Genomic DNA, 17,161 nt, shown 5'->3' with positions numbered 1-17,161 from the left:
TCTACTCCTGCCATATATATTTTTTTCTTTTTTTTTTTTTAATTTAGAGGAGGGAGGTAGAGGGAAGAGAGAGTTGAGAGACCAGAGCACTGCTCAACTCTGATGGTGGCATTGGAGATTGAACCTGGGATACTGGAGCCTCACACAGGAGAGTCTTTTGCACAACCATTATACTGTCTCTCCAGCCCTGGGTGATGGCTTTTCTAAGGGATTTCTCAGGAAGGAGGCCTTGCCCAAGACCAGGTGGGCAGGGAGAGCCTCTGGCACTCAACTCTGCATTGTGTAGGCCCGCTGGATGTTCTTAGAATAAGGGAGCCCCACACCTGCTGCTTTGGGTCTCAGGTTGCCAGCTGGTGTTTTTTACAGAGTGTCAACTTCTACACCCTCTCGTCCTCAGGGCGCACAGCCAGGGGTGCTCTGGGGGAGGGAAATGGAGCTCCGAAGGAGACACACTAATCTGGAACATTTATCTGCTTGTGAGGCTCTCACCTACAGTGAGCCAGAGTGGGGTAGCGGGGGTCAGGTCCAGCCTGGCTTCTTGAGATGCTCTGGCTCCTGTTAGCCTCTGGAGGTAAACCTTGCCTCCTTTCTTTGTTACTTGTTGATCAGAAGACAGGGACTAGATTCTGGAGACCCAGTTCCCATTGAGTGCATAGGATGGGATTTCCCTGTGTTCACAAAGAAAGATGGTGTGTGGGTCAGTCAGTGTCTGATGGCCTGCCTGATGAACTTCCTGCACACTGCTTGCTTCAGTGCACCGCCAAGGTCTAGGACTCTGCTACAGCTGCGCTTAGCTGAGTCCAGACGTACAATTCAGCTAGAGCTATCCTTGCCCTGGTCTATTTTGGGGGTGGGGAGGTTCTGATTAAGGTCAGGCAGAGGAAGGGCATGAAGCATGAAGACTGATGACCTGAACACCCTTTGGGGGCTGACCTATCATCCCAGACACACACACACACACACACACACACACACACACACACACACACACATCTGCAGTCCACCTAGTCCACCAGTCCCTGGGGGGTACACTCATATTCCCTGCTCTCACATGCCTTTCAGGTGATGAGAATTATTTGTTTGTTTGTCATGCATGTTTGCTGAAAGATTAATAAATCATTTCTGTGCCTTTAGCAAAATTCCTGTGTTGCTCTTAAAAAGGGATCATCCACCTTCCCGGACCACAAGGTTAAGGTAACCCCGCTAGGGAACCCTGATAGGCCCACTGCGGGGCTGACCGACAGAGAAAGAGAGAGTGAGGGCGAGGGTGAGGTAAGCAACTCCCCCGGAGTCCCGGGGTTCGCTGGCTCGCATGTCCTTTCCAGCTCAGGTGTCTCTGGGAAAATGGATCCTTGTGTTTCCTGGGATCTCGCGTGGCTTTGGAGGTCTTCAACTCAAGGAGTCTGGAATCATGCCTTTCTCCTACCCTGCAGGGCCTCTTGGAGCTACCCCCCCACCCAGCAGTGACCGGTGCTTGGTGGCCAGGGTGTCTCTGCCCTGCCTGGAGGTGGCTGCAGCTGGTGGCGGGCAAGCCCTCCTGGGGGCGGTGGTTGGGCAGTTCAGCTCCTCTCCCTCCCCGGGCTGCCCTGGCTGGACCTTTGTGGGCACTTGGAGGTTATCAGCTGGGTGTTCAAAGCTTTTGCTGTGAGACTCCTGTGCTCTGCCAGAGGACTGGCCACACTGGCATTCATGATAGCTGCTATGACCCCAAGGAGTTGTGGCCATATGAGGTGGGGCTGAGGAGCCCTCCTGCAAGAGAGAGCTGGTGACAATGTCAGGGCCTGGGCAGAACCTTCTGAGAAGGTGGGCTCCAGGGCAGCTGCCCACTGGACCTGCTGAGGTCAGGAGCTGTTCAGCCTGTGGTGGCCCGACTGACGCAGGTGCCAGGTGGCTGGCCCCCTGAGCTTCCCCGGCACCAGGTACCCTGGAGGACGTGGCCTTGGTCTTCACCCAGGTCGTCCACCTGACTTGCTGCTTCTGCTGGTATCTTCTCGGCTCAGCCCTCCTGGTGGCTACACCTTTCTGGTCAGGTGCGTGGGAGAGTGGTCAGTGGCCTGGGGGAGTCACCAGCTCTCCTGTCTCTGCAGGGTCCACTGTTGCGTTGGCTCAAGGTGAACTTCAGTGAAGCCTTTATTGCCTGGATCCACATCAAGGCACTGAGAGTGTTTGTGGAGTCTGTGCTCAGGTTTGTGGAGGATATGCCCCACCCAGCTTTCCTGTGGGTGGGAGCCAGCTCTGAGAGTGTCTGGGCCCCTTCGACCTCCACTTGACTTACCCTGACCTTTTCTATCTTGACTCCTGGCTCATGGCAACATGCTAAGACTCCCTGGGTCAAACAACCCTTCCCTCTCCCACAAGACTTGGGATAGTATCTTCCTACTCTTTACAGCTGGCTCTGCCTAGACCCTTATGCAGCCTCCCAGGGCCCAGTGACTCCTAAAATGACCAGCAGAGACTCTGTCATAGACCTTGGAGGCCCCATCATTAAGGCAGCACAAGTAAAACTCAAACCACTACCAGCAAAACTTGTTTTGAAAACTATAGAAAAAGCAGAGTGGATTAAAAAAAAAATCAATTTTGACTTAACAAATTACTTATGAGAACGAACCAGGGCATCATCACTCTGGTATACTCAACGCCAGAGATCAAACCCAGGATCTCATCCTTTTAATTTTTTTTGCCTCTAAGGATATCTCTGGGGCTTGCTGCTGCACTGTGATCCCCTGTTCTTGGCAGCCATTTTTCTTCCATTTTACTGGATAGGATAGAAATCGAGGGGGAGATAGGGAGAAAGACACCTGAGGACCTGCTTCACCATGCCCTCCCAGCCATCCAGCACCTGGCTATTTGTCAGTGAACTTCACCCCCAGGTGTTGCCATTTGCCAGTGTCATCAGGCTAGAAAAAGATTAAGACTCCACTAAAAAGCAAATAGAAACAAATTTGTCAAAGTGGTAGGATACAAAATCTTGCATTTTAAAGATGTTCTTCAAAGTAACTTAGCTGCTCTTTTAATACTGTTTGGTTCATGCTTAGTTTCAGCTATGCTGATAGGTTTTATTCTTAATCACTTGTCTGATCCATTTTACTTCTAACTTGTGTGAAGGGTAACCCATTTACACATTTTGTCTGAGAAGGTATGGACTACCAGTGAATTTTCAAGCAGTGCTCCTTCAGCCTCACAAGAAGTCATCCACCAAGCGTTTAAGAGAGGTGCTGAACTCTGTTTTCAGACATCTGGACCAAGTAGCAGCTGCAAGTCTATTAGATGTAGGTATATAACCTAGAAGTAGCTGTTTCTCCATGAGTCACCCTTCTCCCATGTGGGAGATACTCTGTAAAATTAGTGCTTGCTAGACTTGGGGGGAAAATTACATTTCTCACATGTGAAGAGTGGAGTGTGTGCATGAGCATATGAGGGCTGAGGTTCAGGGAGGAGCAGGTCCTTCAAAGAACATACGCTTAACCTCAAAAATATAAACATCAAACAGTAACCTTATTTTGGCCCTTACAAATTGTCTTTTTTTTTTCTTCTTCTTTTTTTGCAGGCATCGGTGGAGATCCCAGGATTACAACTCAGTAACCAAGACTATTTTCCTTATGTTTACTTCCACATTGACCTTAGTCTTCTTGACTAAAAGGAGGAGCTGAGCCCACTACACTTTCATACTCACGCTAACAAGCAGTTGCTTCTCTCCTATAGGCAGAAACGTTTACTATTACCTACCCTACAGGATTTAGATTTCTAAGAGAAATTGCTCAGAAAAGTTAGTTAGATGTATTTATTTTTTTAAGTTACAATAAACACTCTTACTCCTTTAAACTGTCTCTCCTCTTAATGATCTAACATAATTCAAAACTTCATTTCCCTGAATGTTTTACATCAGTGGGGACTGCCTGTAGACTGGTGACCTGCGGCTTTATTTCACATCTCGGACATTTTGTGAGGCTTTGGTAATAACACACACACACACACAAAAAAAAAAAAAAACGATCCCTGAAGAACCTGTTAATTGTAAAGCCAGCTACATTCTTTAAGTTAGTTACTGGTGACAGCCCAGAGGCAACATACTGGGCACAACATGTTAGTCTCAACTGCTTTTCATCCTTTACATTTCACAAAAATGCAACTTGACCTTGCAGAAGAACACAGGCGAACTCTGTTGGAGCAGACATCCAGATAGTGTCATCTGAATCACTAGTTCACAATGAGGAAAAACACCAGGGTCAATCCTCCTCTTGACTTAGCCAGTTTGCTGGCTAAACATCAGATTCTGAATTTATGATATGGACAGTAACTCCATACATTTATTGGCATTGTCCAAAATATTGTTTTATTCTTTAATGGAAAAAGCCATTAATATTCAAATGAAATAATCACATAAAAAAACTTATATAAGAAACAACTTCCAAGGACATCCAAGCAGCAGTCAGAGGAAACGTGTTTCAACTGCCCATTAGTTTCCTTCAAAATCTCACTCAGCAGAATACAACCCAATTCACTGGTTACAATTCATAGAATTTTTCACTGTTTTCTTGAGAGGCAAAAGTTCACTGTTGCAGTGTTCTCAAATGACTGATCACGTGCTACTTCTTGGTTAAAAAGGTCACTGGTAGAGTCATGTCCCTGAAGAATTTTCTGGCACTGCTGGACAAATCCACTCCCAAGAAAAGAAAACTGACATCTATGCTGAGCCTCTTACAACTCATCGTTTTCAAAGTCATCCAGTTCCACATCACTGAGGTCAATGTCATCTTCCACAGGAAGCTGGAAAACAGAAACGACTGTCAGCTTCAGGCCTGCAGGGTCTGCCACAGACTCTGAAAACGCAACTATCACACTTTTTTTTTTTTTAAACCTCTAGAGATACTCTCTGGGTTACAAAACCAGTCTTCCCCTCCCCAGCCCAATCCGGCTCTTAACTTTCTACTATGTAGATGGAAAAAGCTGAGAACAGGAAACACAACGTAAACTTCTTCAAAGCTGGTTAACTATTCAGCTGTCCTAAGGAAGTGAGGCAGAAATGTGCCAGTACAATGCCATAATTGTACATTTCTTTTATTTATTTATCATCATTATTTTTATTGCTACTAGGGTTATTGCTGGGGCTCTATGCTGGCACTACAAAACCACTGTTCCTGGCTGTCAGTTTTTCCTTCTTTTTAATATTTATTTATTCCCTTTTGTTGCCCTAGTTGTTTTATTGTTGTAGTTATTATTGTTGTCGTTGTTGGATAGGACAGAGAGAAATGGAGAGAGGAGGGGAAGACAGAGAGAGGGAGAGAAAGATAGACACCTACAGACCTGCTTCACCGCCTGTGAAGCGATGCCCCTGTAGGTGGGGAGCCAGGGGCTTGAACCTGGATCCTTATGCCGGTCCTTGCACTTTGCGCCACGTGCGCTTAACCCGCTGCGCTACCGCCTGACTCCCAGTTTTTCCTTCTTTTAAAGATAGGCTAAAGAGAAGTTGAGAAAGGACAGGGAGCTAGAGGGAGAGAGAAAGACACTTGCAGACTTGCTTCTCTGCTCATGAAGTAGACCCACTGGAGTGGGAAGTGGGGGGAGCCTGAACCTGAGTCCTTGCGCTTGGTAATATGGACACTTAACCACGTGTGCCACCACCCAGCCACCTATAATTTTACGTTTCTCTAGAGCAAAGCAAATGAATTCCAGGCTAAATGTTTGCCAGTTTTAGGTAAGAATCAGGAAAGCTACCTAAAATTGATCTTGGTGTCTGCCAAAAATATCAAATGTCACGTAGCACTTTTGAATAGGGAATTAAAGTTTTTATTGTTGTTTATGATGCTCGAGTCTTAAGCATGCAAAACGTCACCATTTCAGGGCTTTTTCATTCAATTCAGACATAGTGACAGGGAAGGAGAGATACCACACCACTGCAGCCGCCCTGCATATGCACGTGTGCAAACACCTCTCTCCCCCTGCTATGACACTCCCTCCCGTATGGTACTGAGACTGGAAACCATGTTGCACATGGCAAGGCATGCACCCTACTGGGTGAGCTACACTCAGGCCCTGGATTAAGAAGGGTCTTGAGAGTAAAGAAGCGCTCTCCCCAAATCTAGAACCACTCCAAGTCTATATCTTGGACGACACGCCAAGGGTTAGGTTAGATGGGAAGACCTTACTAAGTAGCACAAACGCACAGGGGTTGGGAAAGTCAAAACAGGATGGGTAAGAGTCCTGTATGGCCTCTGGCTAGTGACTCACCTCGCCATCCTTGCCATCCCAAGGTTCTCTGGTGCTGATGGTAGGGAAAGTCCCACCTCCTACAGGTGCTGTAGATCCACGCCCAAAAGAGAGCTCTCTGAGGGGAATAACCAAAAGAAGCATACATAGTTACAATGGGCTGTTGGCGCAGATGAAGAAACAACTTTAAATACCTTCTAAACAGTATCATCTTTATCATTTTTATTGTTGTAGTTATTATTGATGTCGTTGTTGTTGGATAGGACAGAGAGAAATGGGGGTTGGGGGGAAGATAGACACCTGCAGACCTGCTTCACCACTTGTGAAGCGACTCCCCTGCAGGTGGGGAGCTGGGGCTCGAACCGGGATCCTTATGCGGTCCTTAGCATTTTGTGCCACATGCGCTTCACCCACTGCGCTACCATCTGACTCCCTTTATTATTATTTTTTAAACATAATATATGACAGCGGTTCTTAAATGGGAGCAGCTTTTGTCCTCAGAGGACATTTGGCAATGTCTGGAGGCATTTAACTATCACAGTTCTGTGCATGTGAGCTCTACTGGCATCTAGCGGCAGAGGCCAGGAATACTGCTTAACACCCTTCAGTGTGAATGGGCAAACAGCTATATGGCTCAGACAGAATCCCAGGGCTGAGAATGAGAATTCTATTTTCAGGATCTCACTTCAGGAACATGGTAAGTCATTTTCTTTTCTTTTTTTCTTTTAAAAGATTTTACTTATTAATGAGAAACACAGGAAGAGAGAGAAAGAACCAGGCATCACTCTGCTACATGTGCTGCCGGGGATTGAACTCAGGACCTCATGCTTGAGAGTCCAATGCTTTATCCACTGCGCCACCTCCCGGGACCACAGTAAGGCATTTTCAAAGGAAGACGCAGGAGTCAGGGCAGGGGAGATAGCATAATGGTTATGTAAAAACTTTCATGCCTGAGGCTACAAGGTCCCAGGTTCTATCCCCCACACCACCATAAGCCAGAATGAGCAGTGCTCTGGTAAAAAAAAAAAAAAAAAAAAAAAAGCAGAAATCACTTACTGACTTAGGCTGGCCAGTTTCATGAAACCAAGCAATCATTAATTTAGCTTCATCATTTACACATACTTCTACAGGTTGCTTATGACAAATTCTGCACACTATGCACTAGTGATTTGTGTCTGATTTTCCAGGAGCCAGACCACAGCAGGTCTGTGCACTAGCTCTCAGCGAGGCCCCACCTCCAGGTAGCATTCTTCCTCCTGATGATATGCTTTCTATGCTTTCAATCTCCCTTGCTATAAACAAGTTTACTGTCATGTATATATTTTGCTTCCTTCCCCCATTGATAATGGGCGGGCTCTGAGGTTTTCTACTATTAACATGACACCAAGCTTGAAGTCCACTAGCCGGTAGGGTCTCAAACCCTAGAACCTTCAGCATTCTATTGTCCATAAAGTATTTCTTTCCTCTGTGTATAGCAAATAAGCCTGAAAATAAATGTAAAAAAAAAAAAAAATTAAAGCTGGGATAAGGACATCTAACTTCCAGATGAGTCAAAGGCTGAAGCCCATAGTTTCCTAAGATTGTCTGATACAGAAGTTAGCTGTTGAAACAGAATGAAGTGGGCTGCAGAGACAGCAGAATATTTATGCAAAAAGTCTTTCTTTCATGCCTGAGGTGCCAAAGGTCCCAGGTTCAATCCCCAGCACCACCATTAACCAGAGCTGAGCAGTGCTCTGGTCTTAAAAAAAAAAAAAAAAATCAAGAAAACCAATGAAATACATTTATAAGTAGTCTTCTTGTCTATGTGCAAATTCCTGGAGGGTAAAAAGTCTTTCCTAATTCAAATCATAATTAATATTCAGAAACTATTTACCAAGAAATTAATAGCAGGCTTTCTTCATAGTAGTAATTAGAAATAACATCCTAGGGGTGGGTGGGTAGGGAGAATACAGATCCAAGAAGGATGACAGAGGACCTAGTGGGGGTTGTATTGTTATATGGGAAACTGGGGAATGTTATGCATGTACAAACTATTGTATTTACTGTCAAATGTAAAACATGAATTTTCTTTATAACATCCTATTAAGAGACACCATCATGGAACTTAACTATAGGAATGAGGCACTAATAAAATTTAGCACACATTGAAATCATTTTAGGATGAGAATGAGAAGCATAGAATAGAAACTCTATAAATTAGTTGGATTAAAAAAAAATTTTTTTTTAAAAAACAGAAACAGAATGGTAGAGAGAAAGACCACAGTACAGCATCCGAGCAGGGAGCTACTTCCCTGGCTAAACTGGTCAGCCTTGAAATGACACTCTAAAACCAATTCACAGAAATGGAGCCTTATCATCTGAAGTTCGTGGCTCAAAGAATACCAGGATGAGAGTGAGTAAGAAAGGGCTGCTTCTAGCCAAAGGTGACCTTTAGGAAAACCAGCAAGTGCCCAAATGCCATCTGCACAGAATGGCAAGGGAGCCTGAGGACAAGGAAGGTTAAGCGTCACTCACTATGGAGAACCACCCACCAAAAAGGGCAAAACATAGGAACATGACATAATTATAAACTCCAATCCTCTGCCATGTCAATTAAAAATAATCCCTCCCACCTGCAGGGGGAGTCGCTTCACAGGCAGTGAAGCAGGTCTGCAGGTGTCTATCTTTCTCTCCCCCTGTCTTCCCCTCCTCTCTCCATTTCTCTCTGTCCTATCCAACAATGACAACAATAATAACTACAACAAAACAACAAGGGCAACAAAAGGGAATAAATAAATATTTTTAAAAATAATAATAATCCCACCTGTTGCCTATTCTAGTTTAAACCAGAGACCATATCAAAATAAAGACTCAAGGAATTACCTGAGAAACTCGTTAATGCCTTGCTCACTGAATGAGCCTTTTAGAAGAGCAAATTTCATCTTGCGAGCATTGATGGCAGCCATGGCAGGGTATCCAAAGCCTCCAATGCCCAGCGCATTCTCAAGGTCAGACTGGGCTCCAGCTTCTGTCCACAGCCATCTAGAAAAGCAGAGTATGTGTCAAGGCAAGGATCCCTCTTTTGCTTTCTGTGGCCACTGTTAGGACTTCATAACTGTGGGTGAACTTTAAAAAAATTATTTGTAGAAAATCTATTTCATAAGGCATACAGAGAGAGAGAGAGAGAGATGAAAAACTAGGGCATTATTACAGTAATGATGCTCAGGCTGAATGTGGGACCTCAAGTTTTAATTCCAGAATTCTACTACTATGCTACTCCCTAGGCTGCTGAGTCACCTTGTTCAGACAGAAAGAGACACTACAGCACCAAAGTATCCGTAGTGCAGTGGGGGTCAGGGCTTAAACCAAGGTTTGTGCATGTGTAAAGAGGAGCAATCCCAGGACGACCATCTAGCAGCCACAAAGATCTCACCAGCAGATCTGACAGACAAATATTATACTTAAACACCCATGTCCCAGAGTGATGTGATGGTTCTCTCTCCCCACCCTTCTCTTTTACTGTATATTATTATTATTATTATCATTGTAGCAGAGCACTGCTAAGCTCTGGCTTATGGTGATGCTGGGAGATGAACATGGAACCCTGAACCCTCATGAAAATTATTTACATAACCATTATGCTTGTTATTTTCCCAACAATTGTCTTGTATTATTAAATAAATCTTTAAAAAAATGCACAGTGTATATGCTCTCAAATAACTATAGTTCTTCTCTAAAGTCTAATGCCATTAAACCCCCAAAGTGGATTGGTCTCTCTTTAAGACAGTGTTTCGGGACCAGGCAGTGGCACACCTGACTAAGCACACACACCACACACTACAGTGCTCAAGGACCCAGGTTCAAGCCCCTAGTCCCCACCTGCAGGGAGGAAGCTTCATGAGTGGTGAAGCAGGGCTGCAGGTGTCTGTCTCCTTCCCTCTCTACCTTCCCCCCTCTCAATTTCTCTCCAATAATAAACAGATTAAAATATTAAAAAAAAAAAAAAAAAACAGTTGTCTCTCCAGACCTCAACTACCGACCACTAAACCTAAGTCACTGTGAGAAGGACAGCAGGGGGCATGAAGTATCAGAGACAGGAACAGATTTTTTGTTTTTACTTTTACTTTTTTATATATATTTATTTCCTTTTGTTGCCCCTTTTATTGTTGTGGTTATTATTGTTGCTATTGTTACTGTCATTGGATAGGACAGAGAGAAATGGAGAGGGGAAGACAGAGAGGTGGAGAGAAAGACAGACACCTGCAGACCTGCTTTATCGCCTGTGAAGCGACTCCCCTGCAGGTGAAGAGCCAGGGGCTTGAACCAGGATCCTTATGGCTGGTCCTTGTACTTTGCGCCACGTGCACTTAACCCGCTGCACTACCACCTGACTCCCAGGAACAGATGTTTGAGGGTGAGAATCAGGAGGATCAAGGAGAAGACAGCAGCATATCCTGTTCATAAATCTGCCCAGACCAAGTCCTCACTCAGAAGTGAGCCAAGAAGCTCCTCTAGTTTAATCACTTATCTTCTCTGCACTGTTCTGACTTTTAATACATGTGCTACTAACATAAGTACTCTCTTATACTTCTTGATTTAGCTTTTAAGGTGGTATTAGGATTTAGCTATTTTACTGATTAAGTTGCAGTGTGCTAGCCTGGGGCCCCAACCACCATTTCAAACATCATGCAATTCTCATAAGAAAAAAAAATGCTATTGCATAAATAAGACTCTTGTTTTATAAACAGATCTATATTGTGTCTCCTCTTCCTAGATATTTTTATCCTATTTTGGGGAGAGAACCAGGACAACACTTGGATACATGAAATGCTGGGGATTGAATTTGGAGCCCCAATACCTCTAAGTTCAATGCTTTATCTATTCATTGTGTCTCCTCCTGGCCATGATAATTATCTTTTAAAATTTATTTTGTGTGTGCGAGATTTCACTGCGTTTGTGCCATGTTTTTCATCTAGATACAGACATACACACACACACACACACACACACACAGAGAGAGAGAGAGAGAGAGAGAGAGAGAGGAGCAGATACCACAGCAGAGCTACATGTTATGCTTTGATGCCAGAGCTCAAAGCTCGGCTATGTACATAGTACAGCATGTGCCTTTTCTGGTGAGCTAGCTCCAATTTTTATCTTACACACACACACACACGCACGCACGCACGCACGCATTAAGATGGCATGCCTTAGAGAAACAGGAAACCAGGAGCCTCAAACTTTTAGGAAGCTCTATATTCTCCTACCCAATGGACAGTCAGATAAATTCAGCAACTTACCCCCACATTTTTTTCTTGTATTTGTCTGCTAACTTCAGAAGAACTTCCAAATAAGAATTTCTGCCTGTAGCTCCTGATTTAGACATACAAAAATAGAATAAGAATCAAGGTGAAATAAAGGAAGTCTATAATATCAATTCATTTAGAAAGTCTTTTCAGAGCAAGTACTGCTGACCACGTAAAGGAAGGTGGGTCTGTGCCATCTTACCAGTATCGAGAATATGAGGCAGCACAGCCACAACACAGAGCTGGTGTTCCTCACATGTCTTCTTGGCTATGTCCTCATTGACGATCTGTGGGACCCAGAAGACAAGAGGTGGTTGGAAGGTCACATGCCACAAAGCATAAAGGTAAGCTTGGAAAAAAAAATTAGCATCGGAATTTTCATTAAGACCAAAGTATTTGAAGAGAGGGAAAAAAAGACTTCTTCCTAATACTACTTCTTTGTAATCATTATAGAAACACCAACTATAAAACTGTAGAGGGCTTCTACTATTTATTCCTGCGCTGTCTTTTTGGTTGTGTGAAGCTCTTGTATGCAGTCTTTGAAATCAGAACTCCTAGGTTTAGCTTGACTGATGTGTATGTGTACAATCACATCAATTCAAGGCTCATTTGGCCTGCTTCCTCATATGTAAGTTAGAGGGAAAACAGTACATACCTTTAAGTGCTCATACAAGAATGAAATGAGAAATCTATGCAGATGCATCAAAATGGTGCTTTTTACATACTAGTCTACACTATCTTAAAGTGTAGGTACATCTGTTCTCACTGTGCAATTATTTTAGCACCAGAAATTATGAAAAGCAGGATTCTAATCAGTAAAGTTTTGCCCATTTGAAAGCATATAAATCACCTTAAATGGGACATTTTAATAAAGAGAATCAAGACTGCTCTAACATTTCCACCACCAGACTGAACAAACTTCCCTCCACCAGTGACTGATGTACTTTACCTCAAGCAGCTCAGGAGGGGGGGCGTTATCAGAAAACAAATCGAGGGCCCGTGAAACTATGTCAGACTTTGTTCTTCCTCCATCATAATCCATGGGGGACTCGCCTTTCTGAAATATCTTGATTGTAGGAAATCCTCTAATCTGTTTTTAAAAAGCAAATTAATTGCATAAGAAACAGATCACCATGCTTTCTTAAACCATATAGACATCAATTTAACAAGATAATTCCCCAGCCTGCATCAATATCTAAGACATGACAGACATGTCTATCAATTAGGATTTTTTAAAAAAAGAATTTATTTATTCATAGGAAAGATAGGAGGAAAGAGAAAAAAACAGACATCACTCTGGTACATGTGCTGCCGGGGGTTGAACTCAGGACCTCATGCTTGAGAGCCCAATGCTTTATCCACTGCACCACCACCCTGACCACCAATCAGGGTTTTTTTAACAGTCTGATTGTCATGCTGATAGCCAAACTGACTGAAACCTTTGATATCTACTTAACATAATATCTGTTTTTGGAACAAGTGGGTCAATTGTAAAAGATTTATGAGCAACTGGTAAAAATTTGGGAGAGCTAGTGCCTCACACTGAGCACACAGTGTATATTGAAGAGCAAGATAAGAATGGCTCTGAATTCCAGATATTTTAGTTATAACAATAAAGTTATTCAATTTATTCACTACAATATGTCTAAACGTCTCTTCCTCCTCACAGGGCGGCCAGGAGTTGTGGGTGAAGTACCAGTTTAGATGCTGTACATTTCCCAAAGCAATGAGCCCCATCAGTATACTCACCCCATATCGGCTGGCTAGAACCTGATTAACTGTAGCATCCACAGCGGCTAGTTTCACTTTTCCTTTTGTCTGGTCTTTTACTTCAGTAGCTGCAGCAGCCCATTCTGGCTCCAGGCTATTGAAACAGATTTTAACATATTGTAAACATTTTTTTTTCCCATGCAGCACTGGGGATAAACACATGGCCTCACCCGTGAGAGATATTACTGAGCAGTCTCCTCAGCCTGGCTTGTTATTTGTTGTTTTCAAGACAAAGAGATATCACTGGCAGTACTCCGTCTGCCAGGATGCTCCTAGGCACTAGGGGTTCGCCCAGGCATGGGATGCACTGAGGGAGTTGCTGCCCAGTCCCTAAAACTGAATTTTAACTTTCAGTATATTTTAATTGATGCATTTAGTTCTGTCCAGTACAGTTATAACTTATAGGATTTTTTTGTTTATATTTTAACCAGAGTACTGTTCCACTCTGGCTTATGTTGTTGCTAGGGACTGAACCTGGGCTCAGATCCTCAGCCATGAAAGTTTTTTGCGATGGGTCCTGATATTGGGGCAGCTTGGAATGTTCCTACTCATGACCACAGAATGTGAGCTCAGATCTACAGGGATGCAGAGGTCACATAGACTCCTAAGCTGAATATGGGCCCCAGACCAAATCAAATAGATGGGGTTTATAGTCAACAATATTTATACCCTTTTCCCATATTAGGGAGCTACTCTCTTCCCAGATCCAGCTTTCTGTCCCTTTTCCAGCCATGACATCATTTCCCTAGACAATAACTTGGATCCACCTGCATATCAGATTTCAGGCTCAGGGAGAAAAAACAAAACCAAACAAACAAACAAACAAAAAAACTAGTATAGCCACAGACCCTTTGGAATTTAACTAGAATATGCCTACTAGCTATCTAAAAAATGGAGACACCCCCCACTCATCTGCACTATTCCAGCCTTTAGGTTCATGATTGGTCAATAATTTGTTTGGCTTTGTATGTTAACTCTCTTTTCAGCCACCAGGTTCCAGATGCTAGCATGATGCTGACCAGACTTCCCTGGACAGACAATCCCACCAATGTGTCCTGGAGCCCTGCTTCCCCAGAGCCCCACCCTACTAGGGAAAGAGAGAGACAGGCTGGGAGTATGGATCAACCTGTCAATGCCCATGTTCAGTGGGGAAGCAATTACAGAAGCCTTCCACCTTCTGCATCCCACAATAACCTTGGGTCCATACTCCCAGGGGGTAAAGAATAGGAAAGCTATCGGGGAGGGGATGGGATATGGAGATCTGGTGGTGGGAATTATGTGGAGTTGTACCCCTCTTATCCTATGGTTTTGTCAATGTTTCCTTTTTATAAAATATATATATATATAATACCTCTCACATGTACATCTCAGTCCTTTGTCACTCCCTCCAAATTTGGATGCCATCTGTTAATCTTTGAAAATATGATAGGGAAACACTCATTTACAGTCAGAGCTTTTTGGGGCCGAGCTGTGGCACATAGGGTGAGTGCACATGTCACCCACCGTGCACTAGGACTTGGGTTCAAGCCCTCAATCCCTACCAGTGTGCGTGGGGACTTCATAAGTGATGAAACAGTAATGTAGGTCTCTATCCCTATCTCTCTCCTCTCAATCTCTCTGTCCTACCAACAAACAAAAAAAACAAACAAACAAAAACTAGTCAATGGGAGAAGTTGACTTGCTGTTCAGGCACCAAGCCCCAGTAATAACCCTGTTGACAATTTTTTAAAAATTGCAATAGAAAAAAAAATTACAATAAAAAATAAGAGTCAGCACTTTTCCAGAAATCTTAGTGATGACATTATCTGGTTTGGCTTTTTAAACAAGAGTTACATACAATTCACTTATATATGGACTCTAACAACAATCAAAATAAAACCAAATTTACAAAGAACAGACTGTTCCTTGCCAGAGAGAAGGAATAAAATGGACAAACGTCCAAAACCAAGCTAGAAAGATGCACTAAAATCACAGTGGCTTAAAAAGGTACTTGGTGAAAAGCACTTACTTCTTGCAGTGTCCACACCATGGAGCATAAAACTCAACCATCCAAACATCTTCACTGTCAAGAACATTCGTATCAAAGTTGTCATCTGTCAGCTCAATCACATCTTTCTTACTTGAACTTTCACTTCTTCCCTATGATTTGTAACATGAAACATTAAATTACAACTTGGCCAAAAGAACACAGTTCTTATTCTTATTTTACACATGTATATTTTCCCCACACATAAACAAAAATCATTTCTACATTTTAACAAAGTCTTTATTCCAAGTTAAAATTATTTTACTCAAAGTGAGGTTACTGCTTAATATCTGTTTTTAATAAGATGAGAATATATCATTTAAAACAAAATAGGTGGAACTGGAGATGATTAAGCTAAGTAAAATAAGAAGTTAAGGACAACTACCCAGTGGTTTTGCTCAAGTATGGAATATAAATGAATAAAAGAAATGAACTTCTCTCCCCTCCCATTAAAAAAAAAAAACTCAAGATGTTTCCTGGACTCTGTGAGAACTATGGTGGTTGGTGTGTGTGTGTGTGTGTGTGTGTGTGTGTGTGTGTGTGTGTTGTGTGTGTGTGTGTGTGTGTACACAACTTTGGCAAAGTGTGTGAGATTATAACCCTGAAGTCTTATAATTTTGTAGAACACTGTTAAATCATTGATAAAAAGGGGCCAGGTGGTGGCAAACCTGGTTAAGTGCACACAATACAGTGCGCCAGGACCCTGGTTCAAGCCTGGTCCCCACCCTACCTGCAGAGGGAAAGCTTCATGAGTGGTAAAGCAGGACTGCAAGTGTCTCTCTGTCTCTCTCCCTATCTCCCCACCCCCTCACAATTTTTCTCTGTATCTAATAAATAAAAAATAAAAATATTTAAGAGACTTTCAAAAATTGTTGATAAAAAGAAAACTTTTGCTTTACATAGTATTTACTTTCAATTACTAGTATTTTCAATATGATAACAAGGATCTGAATTCTATCATTACTACTTATTTTATAAAACAAACGCAACATGGTTCAATGAATCACTTATAATACAAGTACTTCTTCTTAGGGCTTTGGTGGGGCCCTAAGAAGAAGTACTAAGCAGAGTGCACATGTTACCAAGCATGAGGACCTGAGTTTGAGCACACAGGGGACAAGTTTCACAAGCAGTGGAGTAGTACTGAACTGTCTCTCCTGCCTTCTCTTGCTATCACCCTCCTCTAAAAAAAAAAATAGAAAAAAAGACCACCAAAGTGGAGGAATCATGCAGGTACTGAGCTCCAGTGATAATTCTGGTGACAATAAATAAATTTCAACCATTTGTGAGAGAGATCAGAGGACCATGTTGGCATTTCTTTTCTTTTTTTTTTTTAAAGGATAAAATGCTGATCTACTGGGTGGGGTAGAGATGGTACACTCTGTGGCCTCATGTAGGAGAGTCTCTTTGCATAATCACCGTGCTATCTGCCCCTACCACATTTCTATGTCACCCCACCCTCCCAATACCACCCTTGTTTGTTAGGTGGTGCTGGAAATCAGGGTCTTAGGATGTGTGCTTCAGACCACCGAACCCCTTACTAACCCACACTATATTCTTCTGGGTTGTCAAAAGTCATGATACATTTTTACATAGAAAAAAATGTCATGACTTTTCTGACAACTTGCTATTTCAGACTCAAATATAGCACCTGATTCATTCCCAAGACCTCACACATAACTAGAGTTACTGTTTGCCATAAAGCTTCAATCATTCTTGGAAGGTAATAGTAATAGTCAACTCTCCTTATGGAATTAGCCTCCCACTGTCTAGACCAAATGCTACAGGAGTAGGGGAAGATGAATGAATGCATCATTCAATGTCTATCTGAAATAAAAGAGCATGGGTAGGCTTTAAATGTGCAGAAGGTAATTAG

The 17,161-nt window shown here is 42.9% G+C and overlaps 2 protein-coding genes across 7 annotated transcripts in view; one reads left to right on the top strand and one right to left on the bottom strand.

Moving 5' to 3' along the window:
* ATP6V1C2 (ATPase H+ transporting V1 subunit C2) overlaps positions 1 to 3,964 on the top strand; it is a 69,722-nt gene extending 65,758 nt beyond the window's left edge. For 5 of the 6 annotated variants that reach the window (XM_060186984.1, XM_060186982.1, XM_060186983.1 and 2 more), the window contains 4 exons: positions 1,135 to 1,272; positions 2,088 to 2,185; positions 3,137 to 3,269; positions 3,548 to 3,964. In XM_060186984.1, the coding sequence (XP_060042967.1) occupies positions 1,135 to 1,272; positions 2,088 to 2,185; positions 3,137 to 3,269; positions 3,548 to 3,637 (459 nt within the window). In that variant the 3' untranslated portion in view covers positions 3,638 to 3,964. The remainder of the gene's footprint in view (positions 1 to 1,134; positions 1,273 to 2,087; positions 2,186 to 3,136; positions 3,270 to 3,547) is intronic. The other variant, XM_060186988.1, reaches the window with a different exon arrangement.
* Positions 3,965 to 4,306: 342 nt separating this feature from the next.
* PDIA6 (protein disulfide isomerase family A member 6) overlaps positions 4,307 to 17,161 on the bottom strand; it is a 28,015-nt gene continuing 15,160 nt past the window's right edge. Inside the window, exons 6-13 of the mRNA XM_007529842.3 lie at positions 15,268 to 15,398; positions 13,239 to 13,353; positions 12,439 to 12,579; positions 11,692 to 11,776; positions 11,484 to 11,556; positions 9,070 to 9,228; positions 6,229 to 6,325; positions 4,307 to 4,767 (exon numbers count right to left, since the gene is read on the bottom strand). Coding sequence (XP_007529904.1) covers positions 4,699 to 4,767; positions 6,229 to 6,325; positions 9,070 to 9,228; positions 11,484 to 11,556; positions 11,692 to 11,776; positions 12,439 to 12,579; positions 13,239 to 13,353; positions 15,268 to 15,398 — 870 coding nt within the window. The 3' untranslated portion in view covers positions 4,307 to 4,698. The remainder of the gene's footprint in view (positions 4,768 to 6,228; positions 6,326 to 9,069; positions 9,229 to 11,483; positions 11,557 to 11,691; positions 11,777 to 12,438; positions 12,580 to 13,238; positions 13,354 to 15,267; positions 15,399 to 17,161) is intronic.

Source organism: Erinaceus europaeus, chromosome 3, assembly GCF_950295315.1.
Source record: "Erinaceus europaeus chromosome 3, mEriEur2.1, whole genome shotgun sequence".
Lineage (NCBI taxonomy): Eukaryota > Metazoa > Chordata > Mammalia > Eulipotyphla > Erinaceidae > Erinaceus > Erinaceus europaeus.
The sequence above is the reverse complement of the archived record's forward strand: the minus strand, read 5'-3'. Positions and strand labels throughout refer to the sequence as shown.